The sequence below is a fragment of the Cnephaeus nilssonii genome (assembly GCF_951640355.1).
Source record: "Cnephaeus nilssonii genome assembly, chromosome: 10".
NCBI classification, from domain to species: domain Eukaryota; kingdom Metazoa; phylum Chordata; class Mammalia; order Chiroptera; family Vespertilionidae; genus Cnephaeus; species Cnephaeus nilssonii.
This window is the reverse complement of record NC_137081.1, coordinates 92,274,224-92,297,013: the sequence shown is the minus strand read 5'-3', so window position 1 is coordinate 92,297,013 and position 22,790 is coordinate 92,274,224. Positions and strand designations below refer to the sequence as shown.

Genomic DNA, 22,790 nt, shown 5'->3' with positions numbered 1-22,790 from the left:
TCATAAAGAGAGCCCCCAGATGTGACCAGCTTCAGACCCCACAGAACCTGGATGTGCTCTTCCCGCCACGGGGTTGCTGTGGTGCTGAATTAGAGCCGCTCCGGACGCCTCAGTAAACGCTCCTCCCCCCGACTCGGCCCGAAGAGAGAGGAGAGACAGCGCAGCAGCGGGTGCTTGTTGCAGGCCCCTTTAATACCCACACGTCGCCACGCACAGCCAGGGCCCAGGCCTCGGGGCCTGGGGGGCGGCTAGGGCCCCGGGCTGCCTGGGGGGGCTGCCGTGGCTCTGATGTGGCCGTGGATCCAGTCGAGGTAGCGGCTGACTTTGGTGTAAACGCCATAGTTGTGGAGGCGCCCGCAGCCCTCGCCCCAGCTCACCAGGCCCACGAGGAACCAGGTGCCACGGAAGGAGGCGACCATGGGCCCCCCGCTGTCGCCCTCGCAGGCGTCCCGCGGGTCCCCGAGGATGCCCGCGCACAGCATGTTCTCCGAGACCACGTTGTGCATGACCTGGGCGCACTCGTTGTGAGGGGCCACTGGGATCCTGATGAAGCTGAGGATGGAGGTGCGGTTCCTCTTGGTCTCGCTGCGGAAGCCCCAGCCCGTCACCACCGTCTCCCGGCCGACCTGGGCCAGCTCGCGCTCGGCGAGGCCGCGGTCCGGGAGGCAGATGGGCACGATGGTCTGCGAGAGGGAGGCGGGCTGCGCCAGGCGGAGCAGGGCGATGTCGTTGTCCGTGGTTCTCCTGCTGTAGTTGGGGTGGACGAGGACCTCCTCGATGTCCAGGTCCACCTCCCCCTTCTCCCGGCGCCGCAGGTCATACTCCCCTGCGGGCAGAGGGGCGGTCAGGGGGGCAGGGGCGGGGCCCGGTGGAGGGCGCCGTGGTCCTCAGCCCGCGTGTCACCGCACACCGGGGCCCTCGTTCCCTATGAAGGACAGCAGCCATGGCGTCTGTCGTGAAGGGGCAGAATGCTGGTCTGAGGTTCAGACTCCCAGACAGAGCCGCGGGAGAAGAGGGGGCTGCGTCTGGAGAGCGAGGCTGCCGCCAGCCGAGACCGGCAGCAGTGCCAGCCTGGGCACGGGCAGGGACCTGCCATGGTGGGGGCAGGCAGGAGCAGCGGAGGAGGACCCAGGGGGTCGGATCTGCAGGGAAGCGAGGGCTGGGCCACAGCAGAGCCCGGTCCGCTCAGGCCCGGCTCCGGGGCCTGCAAGGCCGGGGACGCCTGGGGACGGCCAGCCGAGCCCCTGGCGGCAGGCCCACGGCTCTGCGGCAGCTGACTGCCGGAATGCGAATCTGCTCTTGGGCAACACAGCTTTTCCGTCTCTTTTGCTGAGAATGGAGTAAGCACCCCTCCAGAAGCTGGTATAGAGTGGGGCGAGGCTTGGGGGCCCCGCAGGTGGCAGGGGAGCCGCTGGCTGCTGTGGAGATGCCCAGGTGAGAAGCGTGGCCCCGAGGCCAGGCAGGGTGCCTGCGGGCTGTGCGGAGGAGGCAGGTGCGTGTCTGAGCCTCACACCAAACACTGTGAGTTGGCACCTGGGCCCGAGGGAGGGGCACAGAGAACCCTACCTGATGCTACCGGGCATCCCTGCCTGCAGTCCCCCCACAGGAAGGAGGCTGGGCGCAGGCAGGCCTCTGACCATCGCCTTCCGTAGAGCTCACACCCCCTGGGGACAGGGTCCCCACACCTGTCTGCCACCCCCCCCAACCCCCGGGCCCCAGCCCGCACCAAGCCGGACGGTGAGCTTCCTGGAGGGCTCCATGCAGTGGGCGGCCGTCAGCACCCAGGCGGGGTGCACCAGCACCGCCCCGCAGGCCAGCTTCTTCTTCGAGTCCAGCAGGAGCACCTGGAAGGGAGGGGCAGGCGCCGGTCCGCACACACCCAGGCCCCCCGGGCGCCCGGCCCTGTTCTGGCACTTTCCATTTCTGCGCAGGTCAGAGTCGGCCTGTCCGCTCCTCTTTTAGTGCCTTTAGCACTCGCCTCCCTCGCCCCCCAACACAGGCAGCACCTCCCTTTTCTGTGCCCCGGGGACCCGGGCTGCTGCCCCTCACCTGCCAGGGGCTCTCGCCCTGCAGGGTCAGCTTCCCGTTGACCAGCCGCGGGTCCACTTGGCCGGCCGGGTCCGCGCAGCACTTCAAGGCGGCGCCCTTCTTCTCCGCGGGGCTCCACGGCCTTCCACAGGGGAAGCTCACTGGAGTGGGGGAGCTGGTGAGGGCCTGCCCGGCACCCCGCCCCCCCCAGTGCCCCGTCCTTGTCCCCCTCGCGGGTCAGTCAGTCAACGAACAAGAGGCAGCCCAGCCCTGTGTCCTGGGGGAGGTTAACTCTCGGGGCTCAGTCCCCCCCCCCCGGGCTGTGGGGAGCGACCCTGAGGTACACAGGAAGGGGTGCTGCCAAGCTCCTCACAGGCCCGACATTGTGAGAGGAGGAGGTGGCATTCTCGGAGAGCCCCAAAGCGAGGCGCCCCGTGGAGAAGAGGGCGCCTGGCAGAGCGGAGGGGCGCAGCGGTGGGGACCCCAGGCGGGACGGAGAGCAACAGGGGCTGGAGGGGAGCAGCATCAGCTGAGGAAGCACACGCGTCAGTGACAGGGACGCCGGCCCGGGCGGGACAGCTGCGGCGGGAGAGCCCGGGCGCCTCGGGGGCTGCGGCCACCCGCGGGCACACCTTCGGTGCAGAGGGCCCGGGCGGGGCCTGGGGCGCCGGGGCACAGACAGGGTGACACGTGCCGGCAGAGGGAGCGGTGGGGGCGCCGCCAGCAGGCGCCGGGAGGATGGGCTCCTCAGGGGGCAGAAGTGAAGCCTGGGGTGCGGCAGGGGCTGGGCCAGGCCTGGGCCCTGGAGGGTCCCCAGGGAGCCTGCAAGCAGGTGCCAGGACTGCTGTGCCGCCACCTCAGACATCTAATTACCTCGGAGCTCAGTTAGAACTCTGACTTTCTGTTTCTATTGACTTTTTTGTTAGTCCTCACTCGAGGATGTTTTCCCATTGATGTTAGAGAGAGTGGAAGAGAGAGGGAGAGAGAGAAACATCGATGAGAGAGAAACACATCGATGGGTCGCCTCCTGCACGAGCCCCGACCAGGGCCCCGGCCGGGGAGGAGCCTGCAACCAAGGTACGTGCCCTTGGCCAGAATCGAACCCGGGGCCTGTTGGTCCGCAGGCCGGTGCTCTCTCCACTGAGCCAAACTGGCTAGGGTAGAACTATTGATTTTTTTCAGCAAAAGGATTGGAATATAAAGCTGTGGAACGTTCCCTGAAAGAACGTTGTCGAAGAAATGGACAACAGAAGAGACAATAAAATAGATCTTTGAGAGGAAGAGAGCTGAGAATAGGAGGTGCCGCCATCAAAGAGGCCCCCAAGAGCTGTGCCTGGAGGTGCACAGGCCCCGGGCCGTGGCTGGAAGGGCCGGGGCGCAGCCCGCTGACATTCATGGTCAGCGCTGTACCGGTAAGACTGCCTTTAGTACGTACAGGAGGAGGTGACAATTAAAATCGGTGGGAGAGAAGACAGGGAGGGAGGCAGGGTCTGGGTTCCTGGCTCCCCCCCACCCACCCCGGTGGTTCAGGGTTGGGAGATGAGCTACCTCCGGGCTCAGACGCCAGGTGCTGTCTGCAAAGCAAGGCCCGCGCTAGGAAGCGGGCAGCTGGGAGGGCACAGCCTCCTCGTGGGCTCACTGCGCCCCGGTGCTCCGGGGTGGGGGGCTCCCTTCTGTGGGTCTCGGCGCGGTTCCTGGCCCACGCCGGCCCGCCCTGACCCCAGCGCCTCGCCAGCCGGGCTCACCTGTGGGCACGCACTGCCGGTGGTCGTCCCCCAGCCGGTAGCCGGGCGCACAGCTGCAGCGGCGCCGGCCCGCCTCCTCCAGGCAGTAGTGCCCGCAGCCGCCGTTGTCCAGCGAGCAGTTGGAGAAGCGCACTTCTGGGGCGCCGGACGGGGCACGTTGGAGCGCTGGCAGGCAGCCCGACCACGGAGCCCCCCATGTGCTCCGCCTCCTCCCGCCCCCACATGGTGCTCCGCCTCCTCCCGCGCCCCACATGGTGCTCCGCCTCCTCCCGCCCCACATGGTGCTCCGCCTCCTCCCCGCCCCCCCTATGGTGCTCCCGCCTCCTCCCGCCCCCCATGGTGCTCCCGCCTCCTCCCGCCCCCACATGGTGCTCCGCCTCCTCCCGCCCCACATGGTGCTCCGCCTCCTCCCGCCCCCACATGGTGCTCCCGCCTCCTCCCGCCCCACATGGTGCTCCGCCTCCTCCCCGCCCCCCCTATGGTGCTCCCGCCTCCTCCCGCCCCCCATGGTGCTCCCGCCTCCTCCCCGCCCCCCCTATGGTGCTCCCGCCTCCTCCCGCCCCACATGGTGCTCCGCCTCCTCCCCGCCCCCCCTATGGTGCTCCCGCCTCCTCCCGCCCCCCCTATGGTGCTCCCGCCTCCTCCCGCCCCCCATGGTGCTCCCGCCTCCTCCCGCCCCCACATGGTGCTCCGCCTCCTCCCGCCCCACATGGTGCTCCGCCTCCTCCCGCCCCCACATGGTGCTCCCGCCTCCTCCCGCCCCCCATGGTGCTCCCGCCTCCTCCCGCCCCCACATGGTGCTCCGCCTCCTCCCGCCCCACATGGTGCTCCGCCTCCTCCCGCCCCCACATGGTGCTCCCGCCTCCTCCCGCCCCCCATGGTGCTCCCGCCTCCTCCCGCCCCCACATGGTGCTCCGCCTCCTCCCTCCCCCCCATGGTGCTCCCGCCTCCTCCCGCCCCCACATGGTGCCCCGCCTCCTCCCGCCCCCACATGGTTCTCCGCCTCCTCCCGCCCCCACATGGTGCTCCGCCTCCTCCCGCCCCCACATGGTGCTCCGCCTCCTCCCGCCCCCACATGGTGCTCCCGCCTCCTCCCCGCCCCCCCTATGGTGCTCCCGCCTCCTCCCGCCCCCACATGGTGCTCCCGCCTCCTCCCGCCCCCACATGGTGCTCCGCCTCCTCCCGCCCCACATGGTGCTCCGCCTCCTCCCGCCCCCCATGGTGCTCCCGCCTCCTACACCCCCCATGGTGCTCTGCCTCCTCCCGCCCCCACATGGTGCTCCGCCTCCTCCCGCCCCCCATGGTGCTCCCGCCTCCTACACCCCCCATGGTGCTCTGCCTCCTCCCGCCCCCCACATGGTGCTCCGCCTCCTCCCGCCCCCACATGGTGCTCCCGCCTCCTCCCACCCCACACGGTGCTCCCCAGCTTTGTGCCCCCCTCTGGTGAGCACCTCACCGTTCCTGCAGAAGCGGCCCTCCCAGCCCTGGGTACAGTCGCAGCGGAAGTCCCCGATGCCGTCGATGCAGGTGCCGTGGCTGCAGCAGGGGCTGTCGCAGGGGTGCTCCTCCGGCGGCCGGGCCGTGCACTGGTCCCCGTCTGCGACATGGGGTTTGGGAGATGGCACTGGTGCCACCCACCCCGTCCCTGTCCCCACAGCAGCCGACAGACCGGGGCACGGCCCCCGCAGGAGCCTGGAGCACTCACCGAGGTACTTGGACCAGAAGGCCAGCTGTGGAGAGAGGGGTTCGCATCAGGGCGCCAGCCCGCTGTGTATGTGGGGAGCCCGCGGGCGCCTCGGGTCTGGTTCAGGTGGGGCGCGGCAGCCCCTAGCGGGCAGGGGAGACGGGCTTCCGGACAGGGGGGTCAGCCCTGCCTGTCACCAGCCCCGGGCACGCTGCACCCAGAGAAGGCCCGCTCTCCTGGCCCCCGGCTGGCCCTGCGCCTGGACGCCCGCCCCCTGGACCATCTGCTGACACAGCGCCTCAGCGAAAGGGACGGATGCTCTGCCCGCTCCCAGCCTGCCTCGCTCCCCTGGCTTTTCTGCAGCCCTCCTGCATCGCCCCCCACAGCCAGTGAGCCCCAAGCTGAGCAGCTCCCGGCCCCCTCCGCGGGGGACAGGCGCTGCCCCGGGTCTGGCAGCCGCTGCTTTTCTAACCAGACGCGGCTGCTGCCGCCGGGCCGCACACCCTCCTGCAGCATGGGCGCCGCCCGCCGCCCAGAGACTGAGGTGAGGGAGCCACAGGGGAACATGCGGCCTGCAGCCTGCCATGTGACGTCTGCTGAGGAGGCCGCCTGGGAAAAGAGGCAGCGGAGGGCAAGAGGGAGCAGACCAGCTGCCTCAGCCCGGAGTCCTGCACAGGAGGTGCCCTCAGCGGGGAGGGGGCACCACTGCAGGCGGCGCTTGGGGTGGAGGCTCTGGACTGTGTCAGAAAGCCAAGTCCGCCTCCTCCTCAGCGCCAGCAGCCCGGCCGCGGCCAGAGGACACGAGCCTGGAGCAAGCAGGTTCTGCCTGAGAAGGAAGCTGAGGCACAGAGCTAGGCTGTGGACAGACATCAAGGCGGCCACACATCCTGGCCAGCAGGCTGTGCGTGAAAGGAGAGAGGGTGGCCTGCTGGTCACCGAGAGAACAGGAGGCAGAGGCGGCGGGCTGCAGGCGTGGGCGACACCCACAGAGGACGGTGTGGGCACCCCAGGCCTCGGCTGCCCCGACGTCCTTTCTCCTGGAGCCACCGACCCCGAGTGCCAGCGAACTTCATTCCAGGACCCAGCCCCCAGGGGTGGGGGGCCGGTGCCCACAGCCGCCCCAGCCTGCCTGCTCCTCCAGGCCCCACCAGCCACCAGCCCTCCGCTCGCCTTGTCCAGCAGGTGTCCTTACCGTGTCATCCACATTTTGGAACACCTCCTGGGCCTCCTCCAGGTCGCAGATCTCCTCCATGCACTCGCGCTCCAGGTTGCTGGCCCGGAGCTCCTCCAGGAAGGAGTTGGCGCGCTTCTGGATCCGCAGCACCTGGTGGGCCCGCTCACCACTGGAGAACACTGAGTCTGGTTTGGGGGGTTTGGGGGTGCTCAGCTGGAGAACACTGAGTCTGGTTTGGGGGGAGGGGCGCTCACCACTGGAGAACACTGAGTCTGGTTTGGGGGGGAGGGGCGCTCACCACTGGAGAACACTGAGTCTGGTTTGGGGGGAGGGGCGCTCACCACTGGAGAACACTGAGTCTGGTTGGGGGGGTTGGGGGGCTCACCACTGGAGAACACTGAGTCTGGTTTGGGGGGTTTGGGGGTGCTCAGCTGGAGAACACTGAGTCTGGTTGGGGGGGTTTGGGGGGCGCTCACCACTGGAGAACACTGAGTCTGGTTTGGGGGGAGGGGCGCTCACCACGGGAGAACACTGAGTCTGGTTTGGGGGGAGGGGCGCTCACCACTGGAGAACACTGAGTCTGGTTTGGGGGGAGGGGTGCTCACCACTGGAGAACACTGAGTCTGGTTGGGGGGGTTGGGGGGCGCTCACCACTGGAGAACACTGAGTCTGGTTGGGGGGGTTGGGGGGCGCTCACCACTGGAGAACACTGAGTCTGGTTTGGGGGGGTTGGGGGGCGCTCACCACTGGAGAACACTGAGTCTGGTTGGGGGGGTTGGGGGGCGCTCACCACTGGAGAACACTGAGTCTGGTTTGGGGGGAGGGGCGCTCACCACTGGAGAACACTGAGTCTGGTTTTGGGGGAGGGGTGCTCACCACTGGAGAACACTGAGTCTGGTTGGGGGGGTTGGGGGGTGCTCACCACTGGAGAACACTGAGTCTGGTTTGGGGGGGTTGGGGGGCGCTCACCACTGGAGAACACTGAGTCTGGTTGGGGGGGTTGGGGGGTGCTCACCACTGGAGAACACTGAGTCTGGTTTGGGGGGGTTGGGGCCCGCTCACCACTGGAGAACACTGAGTCTGGTTTGGGGGAGGGGTGCTCACCACTGGAGAACACTGAGTCTGGTTTGGGGGGAGGGGCGCTCACCACTGGAGAACACTGAGTCTGGTTGGGGGGGTTGGGGGGCGCTCACCACTGGAGAACACTGAGTCTGGTTGGGGGGGTTGGGGGGTGCTCACCACGGGAGAACACTGAGTCTGGTTTGTGGGGAGGGGTGCTCACCACTAGAGAACACTGAGTCTGGTTTGGGGGGATTGGGGGGCGCTCACCACTGGAGAACAGAGTCTGGTTTGGGGGGTGAGGGGTGCTCACCACTGGAGAACACTGAGTCTGGTTGGGGGGGTTGGGGGGTGCTCACCACTGGAGAACACTGAGTCTGGTTTGGGGGGTTTGGGGGTGCTCACCACTGGAGAACAGAGTCTGGTTTGGGGGGTGAGGGGTGCTCACCACTGGAGAACACTGAGTCTGGTTGGGGGGGTTGGGGGGTGCTCACCACTGGAGAACACTGAGTCTGGTTTGGGGGGTTTGGGGGTGCTCACCACTGGAGAACACTGAGTCTGGTTTGGGGGGTTTGGGGGTGCTCAGCTGGAGAACACTGAGTCTGGTTTGGGGGGAGGGGCGTTCACCACTGGAGAACACTGAGTCTGGTTTGGGGGGTGGGGGGGTGCTCACCACTGGAGAACACTGAGTCTGGTTTAGGGGGAGGGGTGCTCACCACTGGAGAACACTGAGTCTAGTTTGGGGGGAGGGGTGCTCACCACTGGAGAACACTGAGTCTAGTTTGGGGGGAGGGGTGCTCACCACTGGAGAACAGAGTCTGGTTTGGGGGGAGGAGCGCTCACCACTGGAGAACACTGAGTCTGGTTTGGGGGGAGGGGCGTTCACCACGGGAGAACACTGAGTCTGGTTTGGGGGGTGGGGGGGCGCTCACCACTGGAGAACACTGAGTCTGGTTTGGGGGGAGGGGTGCTCACCACTGGAGAACACTGAGTCTGGTTTGGGGGGAGGGGTGCTCACCACTGGAGAACACTGAGTCTGGTTTTGGGGGGTTTGGGGGTGCTCAGCTGGAGAACACTGAGTCTGGTTTGGGGGGAGGGGCGTTCACCACTGGAGAACACTGAGTCTGGTTTGGGGGGTGGGGGGGCGCTCACCACTGGAGAACACTGAGTCTGGTTTGGGGGGAGGGGTGCTCACCACTGGAGAACACTGAGTCTGGTTTGGGGGGGTTGGGGGGCGCTCACCACGGGAGAACACTGAGTCTGGTTTGGGGGGGTTGGGGGGCGCTCACCACTGGAGAACACTGAGTCTGGTTGGGGGGGTTTGGGGGGCGCTCACCACTGGAGAAAACTGAGTCTGGTTTGGGGTGGGGGGTGCTCACCACGGGAGAACACTGAGTCTGGTTTGGGGGGAGGGGCGTTCACCACTGGAGAACACTGAGTCTGGTTTGGGGGGAGGGGCGTTCACCACTGGAGAACACTGATCTGGTTTGGGGTGGGGGGTGCTCACCACGGGAGAACACTGAGTCTGGTTTGGGGGGTTGGGGGGCGCTCACCACTGGAGAACACTGAATCTGGTTGGGGGGGTTGGGGGGCACTCACCACTGGAGAACACTGAGTCTGGTTTGGGGGGAGGGGCGCTCACCACGGGAGAACACTGATCTGGTTGGGGGGGGTTGGGGGGCGCTCACCACGGGAGAACACTGAGTCTGGTTTGGGGGGGTTGGGGGGCGCTCACCACTGGAGAACACTGAGTCTGGTTGGGGGGGTTGGGGGGCTCACCACTGGAGAACACTGAGTCTGGTTTGGGGGGAGGGGCGCTCACCACTGGAGAACACTGAGTCTGGTTGGGGGGTTTGGGGGGCTCACCACTGGAGAACACTGAGTCTGGTTTGGGCGCTCACCACTGGAGAACACTGAGTCTGGTTTGGGGGGAGGGGTGCTCACCACGGGAGAACACTGAGTCTGGTTGGGGGGGTGGGGGGGGCGCTCACCACTGGAGAACACTGAGTCTGGTTTGGGGGGAGGGGCGCTCACCACTGGAGAACACTGAGTCTGGTTGGGGGGGTTGGGGGGCTCACCACTGGAGAACACTGAGTCTGGTTTGGGGGGTTTGGGGGTGCTCAGCTGGAGAACACTGAGTCTGGTTGGGGGGGTTTGGGGGGCGCTCACCACTGGAGAACACTGAGTCTGGTTTGGGGGGAGGGGCGCTCACCACGGGAGAACACTGAGTCTGGTTTGGGGGGAGGGGCGCTCACCACTGGAGAACACTGAGTCTGGTTTGGGGGGAGGGGTGCTCACCACTGGAGAACACTGAGTCTGGTTGGGGGGGTTGGGGGGCGCTCACCACTGGAGAACACTGAGTCTGGTTGGGGGGGTTGGGGGGCGCTCACCACTGGAGAACACTGAGTCTGGTTTGGGGGGGTTGGGGGGCGCTCACCACTGGAGAACACTGAGTCTGGTTGGGGGGGTTGGGGGGCGCTCACCACTGGAGAACACTGAGTCTGGTTTGGGGGGAGGGGCGCTCACCACTGGAGAACACTGAGTCTGGTTTTGGGGGAGGGGTGCTCACCACTGGAGAACACTGAGTCTGGTTGGGGGGGTTGGGGGGTGCTCACCACTGGAGAACACTGAGTCTGGTTTGGGGGGGTTGGGGGGCGCTCACCACTGGAGAACACTGAGTCTGGTTGGGGGGGTTGGGGGGTGCTCACCACTGGAGAACACTGAGTCTGGTTTGGGGGGGTTGGGGCCCGCTCACCACTGGAGAACACTGAGTCTGGTTTGGGGGGGTTGGGGCCCGCTCACCACTGGAGAACACTGAGTCTGGTTTGGGGGAGGGGTGCTCACCACTGGAGAACACTGAGTCTGGTTTGGGGGGAGGGGCGCTCACCACTGGAGAACACTGAGTCTGGTTGGGGGGGTTGGGGGGTGCTCACCACGGGAGAACACTGAGTCTGGTTTGGGGGGAGGGGCGCTCACCACTGGAGAACACTGAGTCTGGTTGGGGGGGGGGGCGCTCACCACTGGAGAACACTGAGTCTGGTTTGGGGGGGGGGCGCTCACCACTGGAGAACACTGAGTCTGGTTGGGGGGGTTGGGGGGTGCTCACCACGGGAGAACACTGAGTCTGGTTTGGGGGGAGGGGCGCTCACCACTGGAGAACACTGAGTCTGGTTTGGGGGGATTGGGGGGCGCTCACCACTGGAGAACAGAGTCTGGTTTGGGGGGTGAGGGGTGCTCACCACTGGAGAACACTGAGTCTGGTTTGGGGGGAGGGGCGCTCACCACTGGAGAACACTGAGTCTGGTTGGGGGGGTTGGGGGGTGCTCACCACTGGAGAACACTGAGTCTGGTTTGGGGGGTTTGGGGGTGCTCAGCTGGAGAACACTGAGTCTGGTTTGGGGGGAGGGGCGTTCACCACTGGAGAACACTGAGTCTGGTTGGGGGGGTTGGGGGGTGCTCACCACTGGAGAACACTGAGTCTGGTTTGGGGGGGGGGGCGCTCACCACTGGAGAACACTGAGTCTGGTTTGGGGGGGGGGCGCTCACCACTGGAGAACACTGAGTCTGGTTTGGGGGGGTTGGGGGCGCTCACCACGGGAGAACACTGAGTCTGGTTTGGGGGGGAGGGGCGCTCACCAGGGGAGAACACTGAGTCTGGTTTGGGGGGGAGGGGCGCTCACCAGGGGAGAACACTGAGTCTGGTTTGGGGGGGAGGGGCGCTCACCAGGGGAGAACACTGAGTCTGGTTTGGGGGGGAGGGGCGCTCACCAGGGGAGAACACTGAGTCTGGTTTGGGGGGGAGGGGCGCTCACCAGGGGAGAACACTGAGTCTGGTTTGGGGGGAGGGGCGCTCACCACTGGAGAACACTGAGTCTGGTTTGGGGGGTGAGGGGCGCTCACCACTGGAGAACACTGAGTCTGGTTTGGGGGGGAGGGGCGCTCACCAGGGGAGAACACTGAGTCTGGTTTGGGGGGTGAGGGGCGCTCACCACGGGAGAACACTGAGTCTGGTTTGGGGGGGTTGGGGGGCGCTCACCACGGGAGAACACTGAGTCTGGTTGGGGGGGTTGGGGGGTGCTCACCACGGGAGAACACTGAGTCTGGTTTGGGGGGGAGGGGCGCTCACCAGGGGAGAACACTGAGTCTGGTTTGGGGGGTGAGGGGCGCTCACCAGGGGAGAACACTGAGTCTGGTTTGGGGGGTGAGGGGCGCTCACCAGGGGAGAACACTGAGTCTGGTTTGGGGGGTGAGGGGCGCTCACCAGGGGAGAACACTGAGTCTGGTTTGGGGGGTGAGGGGCGCTCACCACTGGAGAACACTGAGTCTGGTTTGGGGGGGAGGGGCGCTCACCAGGGGAGAACACTGAGTCTGGTTTGGGGTGTGAGGGGCGCTCACCAGGGGAGAACACTGAGTCTGGTTTGGGGGGTGAGGGGCGCTCACCACGGGAGAACACTGAGTCTGGTTGGGGGGGTTGGGGGGTGCTCACCACGGGAGAACACTGAGTCTGGTTTGGGGGGGAGGGGCGCTCACCACGGGAGAACACTGAGTCTGGTTGGGGGGGTTGGGGGGTGCTCACCACGGGAGAACACTGAGTCTGGTTTGGGGGGGAGGGGCGCTCACCACGGGAGAACACTGAGTCTGGTTGGGGGGGGTTGGGGGGTGCTCACCACGGGAGAACACTGAGTCTGGTTTGGGGGGGAGGGGTGCTCACCACGGGAGAACACTGAGTCTGGTTTGGGGGGGAGGGGCGCTCACCAGGGGAGAACACTGAGTCTGGGCTCACTTGGTGGCGGGGCTGGGATGGGCCCAAGGGGGTGAGCCTGGGGGGACTTCTGATTCCAGGTGAAGACTCCCCTCGTCTTCCCCACTTGCACAGGAGGCTGGAGGCTGGGGACAGGAGACCTGACCATTCAGACCTCCCTTTGCACCTCAACCTGGGTCAGTGTGACCCTGAGCCAGCGCCGTTCCCCTCTGCACCTCAGTTTTCCTTCCAAGCTGGGCTGTCTGAGTGTGCTGGCCCACGCGTCCGGAAACGGGCACCTACGGCCACAGGCCGCGTGCGGCGGTTCCCAGGCAGTCAAACCGTTCGCGTCCTCGGAATCCGCCTGCGCAGCCCTGTCTGTTCGCCACCTCCACGGGCATTGCCCATGCTCCTCCCGGGGGCGACAGGCCGTCACCCAGCGAGGACCACCGCCGCCTCCTGGGCGCCGCGAGGGCTCTGTCTTGGGGACAGGGCAGCTGGGGTGGGGGATCAAGGCCGGGCGTGTGGAAGAGAAGCTTGAGAGAAAAGGCAAAGGCCGGAGAGCAGGGAGTGCCTGCGGTGGGAGCTGGAGGGGGAGGGGCCGGGGGGGGAGGGAAGGGGAAGGGCCCCCTAGGCAGAGAAGCAGCTCCAAGGGAGGCATAAAGCCCTGGCCAGGGTGGCTCAGTGGTTAGTGTGTTGGCCTGTTCACCAGAGGGTCTCGGGTTTGATTCCTGGTCACATGTGGAAGGAACCAATTGACGTGTCTCTCTCACTTTTCTCTCTCTCTCCCCTACTCCCTCCCTCCCTTCCACTCTCTCTAAAAAATTAGTGGGAAAAATATCCTGGGGTGGGGATTAACAAAACCAAAAAAGGCACAAATGCAAGGACCAGGCAGCCGTTCTTCCCGAGGCCTCCCCCCCTGCCCGCTCCCGTTGGCTGTGGGCGGGTGGGGTGTGACTGATCCGAGGCCAGGCCTCGGGCTTTCCCAGCTCAAAGGGGAAGCTGTGACCACTCCCCAGGTGGAGGGGGGAGCTCCAGGATGTGACCCCGTGACCTGGGGCTCCCTGGGCCCCCAGCACTCTGCCCTGCAGCTAGCTCCGCCGCCCTCTCACCTGCCTGCTGCTCAGGGGGTGGCTGAAGGACTCAGGCCCAGGGCCCGGGGGGAGGGGGGCGGTCTTACCAGGAGTGACGGGTGTGCCGGACATCCCCCCGGCCAGCAGCAGGAAGAGGCTGGCCAGCCGCCACATTCTGGAACTGCTGACACCTGTCTGAGGAGGACGTCTGAGCCCACAGCCCCCCAGCCCCGCTCACGGAGCCCCACTGCTGACTGTCAGGGCAGGAGCGGCCCGGCCACCAGGCGGACACCGCCCGACACCTTGCGGTAGGGGCTAAGGGCATGCCACCTACTCTGAGGGGGACAGAGGGGGTGGGAGGGGGCTCCGCACAGAAGACCGTGGCAGCACCCCCAGAAGGCTCATGCCCTCCCTATCTGGGGTGAAAGTTCAGAGTGGGCCTCTGCTGGCGTACTGGCCAGGCCAAGAGTCACAGCCCGCGTCTATCGGACACCAGCAGTGTCTTCCGAGCAGGATGTCCCGGGCAGAGGGCGGGCCACCAGGCCAGACTGCGCCCTGAGGTGCCAGTCCCCTGAGGGCAGCAGCACTGGGCAGGGACCGAACGGGCCACGCCTCATCCTCGTCATGTGTAAGATGTTGGAAAACTGTACTTTTGCCTTATAGGTTATTGTGAGACTTAAATGAGTGAATCACACAGAGCTCTTAAAATATGGTTTGCAGGTAGCAAATGCTCAGGAAACTGCAGCTGGCACCGCCTCCTCAAGGCTCCCAGCCACCCACGATGCCGGTTTAACGTGGTCACTCCATTCTACGGAGGAGGAAACTGAGGCTCAGAAGAGCGAAATAACGTATTAAAAACCCACTATCGGGAGGTGGCAGAGCTTGGACTTAAGCCCATGCCCCAAACCTCTAGGTGCCCCACAGGGCACAGGGGCAGCCCTGCCCGCTGGAAGCCAGGGAACCCTGCCTGCCCCCGAGACCAAGGGGTAGGCCCTGCCCAGGCCGCCCCTGCTGGCGCCCACCCCACCTCCATGGCCGGAGGCTGGTTCTGACGTCTGTTTAAACCGGAGGCCCCGCGGGGCGGGCGGATGGAGGGCGCAGGCTCACGCTGCCTCTGGCCTGGCCCCGGCCCCCCAGGCCCTCAGCTGATGTCCACTTGGCCCCGACCCCCAGGCCCTCAGCTGATGTCCACTTGGCCCCGGCCCCCCAGGCCCTCAGCTGATGTCCACTTGGCCCCGACCCCCAGGCCCTCAGCTGATGTCCACTTGGCCCCGGCCCCCCAGGCCCTCAGCTGATGTCCACTTGGCCCCGACCCCCAGGCCCTCAGCTGATGTCCACTTGGCCCCGGCCCCCCAGGCCCTCAGCTGATGTCCACTTGGCCCTGGCACTGGGCGCCCCGGCCTGAGGCCTGCCAACCAGGACCCAGGCCTGGCCGGTGCCAGTCCTGATCTCCCTTCACCCAAGCTGCAGCCACCTCTCCAACCCGGCTCAGGGACTCCTCCGTCAGCCCTGTCCGCCCTCCTCCAGCCCTCGCACAGACTTGCCTGGAAGGGGACTTACTGGGGTGGGCCGTGGCGAGACCGCAAGGCCGCCCTCCTGCCGCCATGACAGCCAGGCCTCTGGTTAATCCGTAACTGCAAATATTTGCCTGTTGGCCTCGGTGCCCGGCCGCCCGCCCCACAGATAAACAAACTGTCCCCGCTCAACAGCTCCCGGTGCCCAGGCCCACCTGGCCCGTCAGCGGCGGCCCCGGATGGGGGACGGCCCCTCGGCGCTGCGCAAGGGTGTGGACTTGGGTCTCACGGGAGGACAGCGTCCCCGTTGGCAGCTGACATTTCACCCAGAGACACTGCGGTGCGCCCCAGAGCGGCGCGGGCAATGCCGCAGCCTCCCCGACCGACCGCCCGCCCGCCCGCCGGGGCGCCGCTGGGAGGCCCTGCTCCGGGGCCTGTGTCAGGGAACTGCGGCTTTACAGCCGTGCCCGTGCCCGTGCCCGGGAGGATGTGCCCTCAGGTCCCTGCACGTGGGTGCCAGGCAATGGCAGTCGCGCCGGGAAGCACCGCACTGGCCTGGCCGCCCGCCCGGCTTGGAGGACACTCAGAAGTCCTGTCACCTGCCGAACTCATGGCGCTGGAGGTGGCAGGCCTGGCGTAGACCCAGCTCTCTCGCACCTCGTGGCCGCCTTTGTGAACAGGTGAGAAATGAACAGACTCCGGAAAGGCTGAATGGAGTCAGCTCGTGGCCCAGACGTGTGTGTGCGTGTGTGTGTGCGTGTGTGTGTGCGTGTGTGTGTGTGTGTGTGTGTGTGTGTTGGGGGGGAGGGGGAGAAGCAGAAGCGGAGGCTCCGGCTGGAGTGTTGGCCCGGACCCGCCGCCTGTCAGCGCTCCCGGCTCCTCAGGCACCTCCGTGGGGGACGGGCCGGTCAGCCCTGACCCCCTCCTGTGGTGATGCACAGGCAGTCACTGGTCCCAGTGCCACCCCATCCGCTCCCCGGGCCCAGGGGGGGCCCGGAGCCCCATTCCACGTGAGCACTGGACGCAGAAAATGTGAAGCCAGTGTCTGCGCATCCAGGTTTGTTTTCTGTTGTTAATCCTCACCCTGTCGGACCCTCTCTGTTTCTACTGACTGAGGCTGGTTCTGACATTTGTTTAAACCAGAGGTGGGGCTGGGGGGGCGGAGGGTGCCAGGCTCCAGGTGGGGGGGGGGTGGAGGGTGCCAGGCTCCAGGTGGGGGGTGGAGGGTGCAGGCTCCATGCTGCCTCTGGCGCTGGCCCTGGCCCCCAGGCCCTCAGCTGATGCCCACTTCATCTGGGAAGAAGGCCCCTGGCCCTGGGCGCCCGGCCTGGGGACTGCCATCCTGTGCCCTGGCCTGGCCGGTGCCAGAGTCCTGATCTCCCTGCACCCCCAGCTCCAGCACCTCTGGACTGGAGTGGGATCCGGACCCTTCAGTCCACAGGCCCACGCTCTATCCACTGAGCCAAACTGGCCAGTGCTGGGGGCCATGTTCGAGCCTCAAGAGAAGCAGCCAGAGGAGGTGGGGGCCCTTCCTGGCTCTGGGTTCATGAGGGTCCCCCTGCCTCCTGGGAAACCCCCTCTTTCTCTGGTCCTTAGTTTGGCTGGTGGCTTGCACACAGCCCACCTGGAAGACAAGAGACAGCGTGGAAATCCAACCAGGAGGCCCTCCGGGCGGAGGCCAGGGGCGGGCACAGAGGGCGATGTTCCTGATTCAGAGGAGGGGCAGGTGGGCGCAGGCTGGGGTGGGCAGGGAGTGCTGCCTGGAGGAGGCGGAGCTTTAAGCTGGAGCTGGGAGGTGGCAGGGCCAGGTCACAGAGGAAGCACCCTGGGGGGCGGGCAGCTGGAGGCCAGGAGAGGAGCAGTGTGGGAGGTGAGGGTGGAGGAGAGGGTGCTGCCATTGTGTCTGGGGTGGAGCCTATGGGCGTGGAGAGCCGGGGCTGCTGGAGAAGGTCTGTGGCAGCTGCCTGGGGAAGGAGGCAGGAAACACGCCAACCACACGCCGACCACACGCCGACCACATGCGAGGCGCAGCTTGCCAGCTGGGAACTTGGAAAAATGCCCGTGCCCATGCTTTCGCTCCAGGTGCCCCCCCATTTCAGTCCCTGGCAGTCAGTGCGCTGGGCTCTCCCCGCTCCATGTCGCCTCCTGTCCCCTCCCGCCCTGCCTCGCTTACCAAGCGCACCTCCCCTGCACCAGCTCCTCACCTTCCTCTTGCCCCACAGCCTCGCCCAGCCCCAGGGCCAGGGCCTGGGCCTGGCAGACGGCACCTCCAGGACAGCAGCTGCAGGAAAGGAGGCCTGATGAGTGCTGTCTGCAGAGGGTGCGCCCGCCCTGGGCCTGCAGGAGGGGCTCTGCCCGAGGCGCCCCCTCCCCCGCCCAGATGCCCACGCACTGGCCCCAGCAGAGCAGGGCAGCCTCGCGGCAGAGGAGGAGGAGCTGCGCCCCAGGCCTCCGGGAGCTCCGAGGAGTCAGGGGCCTCCAGCAGAGCCTTGGTGCCTGGGCCGCGGGGCTGCGGTGGGGGCACCTGCAGCATGGCCCCCTCACTGGCTGGCAGGCCCGAGAGGGGAGGGCGCCACCACCTCCACTGAGCTCTGCTGGCTCTGAGAGGCTGCCACCCCGCAGAGTGCTGCCGGGACCCAGGCGTCCCCAGCAGGGACCCTGCTCGGCCTGCGGAAGGCGCCTGCCTCCTCGCGTGGGGGTGGTGCTGATTCGCCTTGTCTGAGTGGAGGTTTCCCTCCCCAGGTGAATCCAGAGGACAGAGCAGGACGGTGGTATCAGAGCCAGCTGCGATTTTTAATTAAATCTTTATTGTTGAATGCATTCCATGTCCCCCTTCCCCCATGGACCCCTTGCCAGCTGAGTCTTACAGAGGGGAGGGCATTTGTGTGCAAACAGTCTGTAGTTGTGGGGTGCAGGCAGAGAAACAAGGAGCAAAGGTCTGGGGAGAAAACAGGAAGACAAACCAGGTGCAGCCACAGGGGGTGCTCAAAACTCAACATTGGGGTCAGGCTTACACTGGGTAAACCTCATCGTGGCTCCTTCCTGGCTGGGTTAACGTCCCTGGGCCTCAGTTTCCACATCTGTAAAACAAGGCTATAGGTAGCCTGTACCTGGGTGCTTGTTATGGGGAGTAAATGAAGCAGCCTCTACAGGTGGGTCATCAATCAACAACCATTTCCTCTCTTGGCTCCCCAGTACCCTAGAGAGAAGTGAGGGGCCGCATGAGGCTCTGAGGAGCGAAGCCTGTGAGCTGGATGCGCCTTCATGAGCTTCTGTGCAGGTGGGAGGAGGTTGGCCGGAAGGGAGGGAGGCGGGGACGCTGCCCCCTGTGCCGGCTCAGTAGCCACAGTGCGGAGCATTCGGTCCAGGGACCAGGACCCAGTGTTCTCACCTGGTGTTGGCCCAACTCTGGTCACAGGTGCCAGAACTCACCTTGAGCTGCCTGCACCCCAGTGGTTGGAGATGAGCTGGTGTGGGAGCTCACAGCCCTGTCTCGGTCTCCCCGGTCCTCTTCCCCCGTGTGTTATCCATGTGGTGCAGGGCGCAGCCATGCCATCAGGGCTCACTCACAGTGCGGAAGGAGTAGAGAAACCAGGAGGCCCTTGGGGCAAAAGAGGTGGGGAGACGGGAGGGTGCTCCTCCCTTAAGAAGTGGAAATGGGAGAAACCAAGATGGCGGCATAGGTAAACACCTGAACTTGCTGCCTCGCACAACCACTTCAAAACTACAACTAAAAGACAAAACGGACATCATCCAGAACCACAGGAAGGCTGGCTGAGTGGAAATTCTACAACTAGAAGGGAAGAGAAAAGCACTGAGACTCAGAGGAGGTGCGGAAGTAAAGTGCGGAGAGGGCTGGCACTCGCGGAGAGGGCTGGCAACTGAGTACGCGGCTGGCTTTTTCAATCTGGAGGGAGACACAAGCTGCCGACTGCTCTGAACTCCAGTTCCGGGCGAGACTCTGGGGACCCAGACTCATATGGGGAGAAACTGGACTGTCTGGCAGCGGGCAGAACTTGAGGGCGGCTTTCTCTCAGAGTTACTTGCAGTGATTACCACGGGACACTGAGACCCAGGGGCCTCTTAGGGCAGGGCTGATGGGAAGCCATTGCTGTTTGTTCCACCCTGAGACCCCGCCCCACCCCAGCTGTGCACAGAGGTTTTTGCATATGAATGGCCGGGTCCTTTTTTTTTTTAATATACATTTTTTTGATTTTTACAGGGAGGAAGGGAGAGGGATAGAGAGCTAGAAACGTTGATGAGAGAGAAACATCGACCAGCTGCCTCCTGCACACCCCCTACTGGGGATGTACCCGCAACCAAGGTATATGCCCTTGACCAGAATCGAACCTGGGACCCTCCAGTCTGCAGGCCGGCGCTCTATCCACTGAGCCAAACCGGTTTCGGCTGGCCCGGTCCTTTGAAATCTAAACTTACCTAACAAACTGCAGCTGAGTCAGAGAGACCCAGAACATCCAAAAGAAGGCCCAAGTACCCACAGCAGCTTGCATTGCTTCACAGCTGGGCCTCATCTGGGCACCTCCAAATTGCTTCATAGCTCGGCACCTCATCTGGGCACCTCATCTGGGCCTCATCTGGGCACCTCCAAACAAAGAAGAGGAATCTGCAGATCTCTCTGTAGCTCCTGCTGGGTGGCCTCAGGCAGAGGCTAAATTAGCACCTCCTTGGAGATCCAAGAGCCAGTGTACCCAGGGGTCAGAGTGGGACCATCCAGATTACAACTCCTCAGACCCATAAGGGACACACTCAGGGGGCAGAATCAGTGAGCAACAAAACCCCACTGAAGCAAGTCTTGCCTCATAAGGGTGTCTCCAGCACAGAAGTTCTCCCATCGTAGACACAGTTGATCCTCACAGCCAATTGGCCTGGAGGCCAATTCCTCCCAGTGATACCAACAACAATCAAGACTTAACTACAACAAGGCTGTGCACACAGTTTACAAAGGGGTGCACCAAGAGTGTCCACCTCAGGTAACTGGGGAGGCTGAGCCACCGGGCCCTATAGGACACCTAGCACACAAAGCCACTCTATCAACACAGGGAAGCCTCCAAAATGTGGAGACAAAGAAACAGGTCACAAATGAAAGAAATGGAGTAAAGCAAACTACTGGATATAGAGTTCAAAACCACGGTTATAAGGTTTTTCAATAATTTTCTAGAAACCGCCAATAAATTTAGTGAGACCCTTGAGGATATGAAAAAGGACCAATTAGAAATTAAGCATACACTGACTGAAATAAAGAATAATATACAGAGATTCAACAGCAGACTAGAGGAATGCAACAATCAAGTCAAAGATTTGAAATACAAAGAAGAAAAAAACACCCAACTGGAAAAGCAAAAAGCAAAAAGAATAAAAAAATATGAAGATAGTGTAAGGAGCCTCTGGGACAACTTCAAGTGTACCAACATCTGAATTATGGGGGTGCCAGAAGAAGAGAGAGAGCAAGATATTGAAAACCTATTTGAAGAAATAATGACAGAAAACTTCCCCCACCTGGTGAGAGAAATAGACTTACAAGTCCAGGAAGCACACAGAAACCCAAACAAAAGGAATTCAAAGAGGACCACACCAAGACACATCATAATTAAAATGCCAAGAGCAAAAGACAAAGAGAGAATCTTAAAAGCAGCAAGAGAAAAACAGTTAGTTACCTACAAGGCAGCACCCATATGATTGTCAGGTGATTTCTCAACAGAAACTATGCAGGCCAGACGGGAGTGGCAAGAAATATTCAAAGTGATGAATAGCAAGAACCTACAACCAAGCTTACTCTACCCAGCAAAGCTATCATTCAGAATGGAAGGTCAGATAAAGAGCTTCACAGATAAGAACAAGCTAAAGGAGTTCATCACCACCAAACCAGTATTATATGAAATGCTGAAAGGTATTCTTTAAGAAGAGGAAGAAGAAGAAAAAGGTAAAGATAAAAATTATGAACAACAAACACATATCTATCAACAAGTGATTCTAAAAATCAAGTGAATTAAAAATCTGATGAACAGAATAAACTGGTGAATAGAATAGAATCATGGGCATAGAAAGGGAGTGGACTGACAGTCCTCGGGGGGGGCGGGGGGGGGGAGAAGGTGTGGGGTTGCGGGGAGAGATTGGACAAAAATCGTACACCTATGGATGAGGACAGTGGTGGAGGGGTAAGGGCAGAGGGTGGGGAGGGAACCGGGTGGAGGGAAGCTATGGGGGGAAAAAGAGTAACAACTGTAATAATCTGAAAAATAAAGATTTATTTAAAAAGAATAGAAGAAGAAGTGGGAGTGGCCCTGGCTGGTGTGGCTCAGTGAATAGAGCACCGCCCTGCGGACTGAAGGGTCCTGGGTTTGATTCCAGTCAAGGGCATGTACCTCAGTTGCAGGCTCATCACCAGCTAGGCTCAGGTCCTGGTCGGGGTGCATGCGGGAGGCAACCAATCAATGTGTTTCTCTCACATCGATATTTCTCTCTGTCTTTCCCTCTCTCCTCCCCCTCTCTAAAAACCAATGGGAAAATATTTTCTGGTGAGGATTTTTAAAAAAAGAAGTGGGAATGAATGTCAAGACATAATGTTACATCAATTCTTCTTAAAAAATCAGGTTTATTGAGGTATACATATAATAAAATCACAAATATATATTTGTGTCTGATTAGTGTTGCCACCCACAGTCATGATGCAGGACATTTCTAGTTCTTAAAGTCTCCCTGGCCACACCCCAAGACCCTGGCAACAACTGATCTGATTGCTGTTACTTTTTCTAGAATGGCATATAAATGGAATTTTACAGGAAATAGCCTTTTGGGACTGGCTTCTTTCACTCAGCATAAAGCTTTGAGATTCATATAGTTGATGGGTATATTAGTAGTTTGTTTTCTGTTGCTGAGTGGTTTCCATTATATGGATGTACCACAAATTGACTATTAAATAATGCTGCTATTAATATTATATACAAGTCCTGGTGTGGGTATATGTTTTCATTTCTCATGGACAAATACCTAGGAATGGAATTGCTGGTTTATGTGGTAAGTGCCGGGATTCTTTTTCCCCAGCCTTACGAAGGGTTCAGCATTCTGGAGAAAGGGCTGTGCATAGATGATTAAGAAGGAGTCCGTGGACGAAAGATATTTTTGAGAGGCATTGGGGGTCAGAGGAGCTTCCAGCTGAAGGAGCTAAAGACTCTCCTTGTCTCAGGACCCTGTGCTTTTATTAACACAATTTGTCCCAAGGCAAGGTGGAAATACACACTTCAAAGGGTAAGGTATCAAAGGGTAGAATACAGAAGCATTATCAGTTTGGGGAATAGCCTACAGCTGTTCAGGTGTTTGGCCAACAGGAGGCAATAACATGCCCTGAGCTGTCTGGCAGTTAACAATCATCCTATTCAGGTTTGGGGGAAGTGCCGTTTAGCCGTTTCCAACAGGTAAACTACATGTGACTCAACCCTGTTGAGCTCCCCAAGCTTCACCAACCATTTGGTAAAACTCTTGTGATTATTACATGCTGGAATTGGTTCTCGGCAGTACCTGTTTACTTCTGTAAAAAAAATAAAGAAAGAAAAGAACTGTTATCCTAGATGGCTGTACCACCTAGCATTCTAATTGATGTGCATGCTCCCATCGCTGGGTGTGGTTTTGGGTTTGGTTTTTAAATATTTTTAGCTCTTCTAATAGGTGTGTCGTAGTATCTCATTGTGGTTTTAATTTTCATTTCCCTAATCACTCACAATGATAAGGATCTTTCCACATTCTTATTTGCCTTA

General features: G+C 62.3%; 1 protein-coding gene across 1 annotated transcript; it reads right to left on the bottom strand.

Annotated features, from left to right (window-relative positions):
• Window positions 1–248: 248 nt before the first annotated feature.
• PROC (protein C, inactivator of coagulation factors Va and VIIIa) lies at window positions 249–15,110 on the bottom strand (the record flags this gene model as incomplete). Its single annotated transcript, XM_079782092.1, has 9 exons — window positions 249–826; window positions 1,727–1,844; window positions 2,050–2,189; window positions 3,774–3,908; window positions 5,230–5,370; window positions 5,479–5,503; window positions 6,650–6,816; window positions 13,612–13,695; window positions 15,065–15,110. The coding sequence occupies 9 exons, from the start codon at window positions 15,108–15,110 to the stop codon at window positions 249–251; spliced, it is 1,434 nt and encodes a 477-aa protein (XP_079638218.1).
• Between the last annotated feature and the right edge of the window lie 7,680 nt (window positions 15,111–22,790).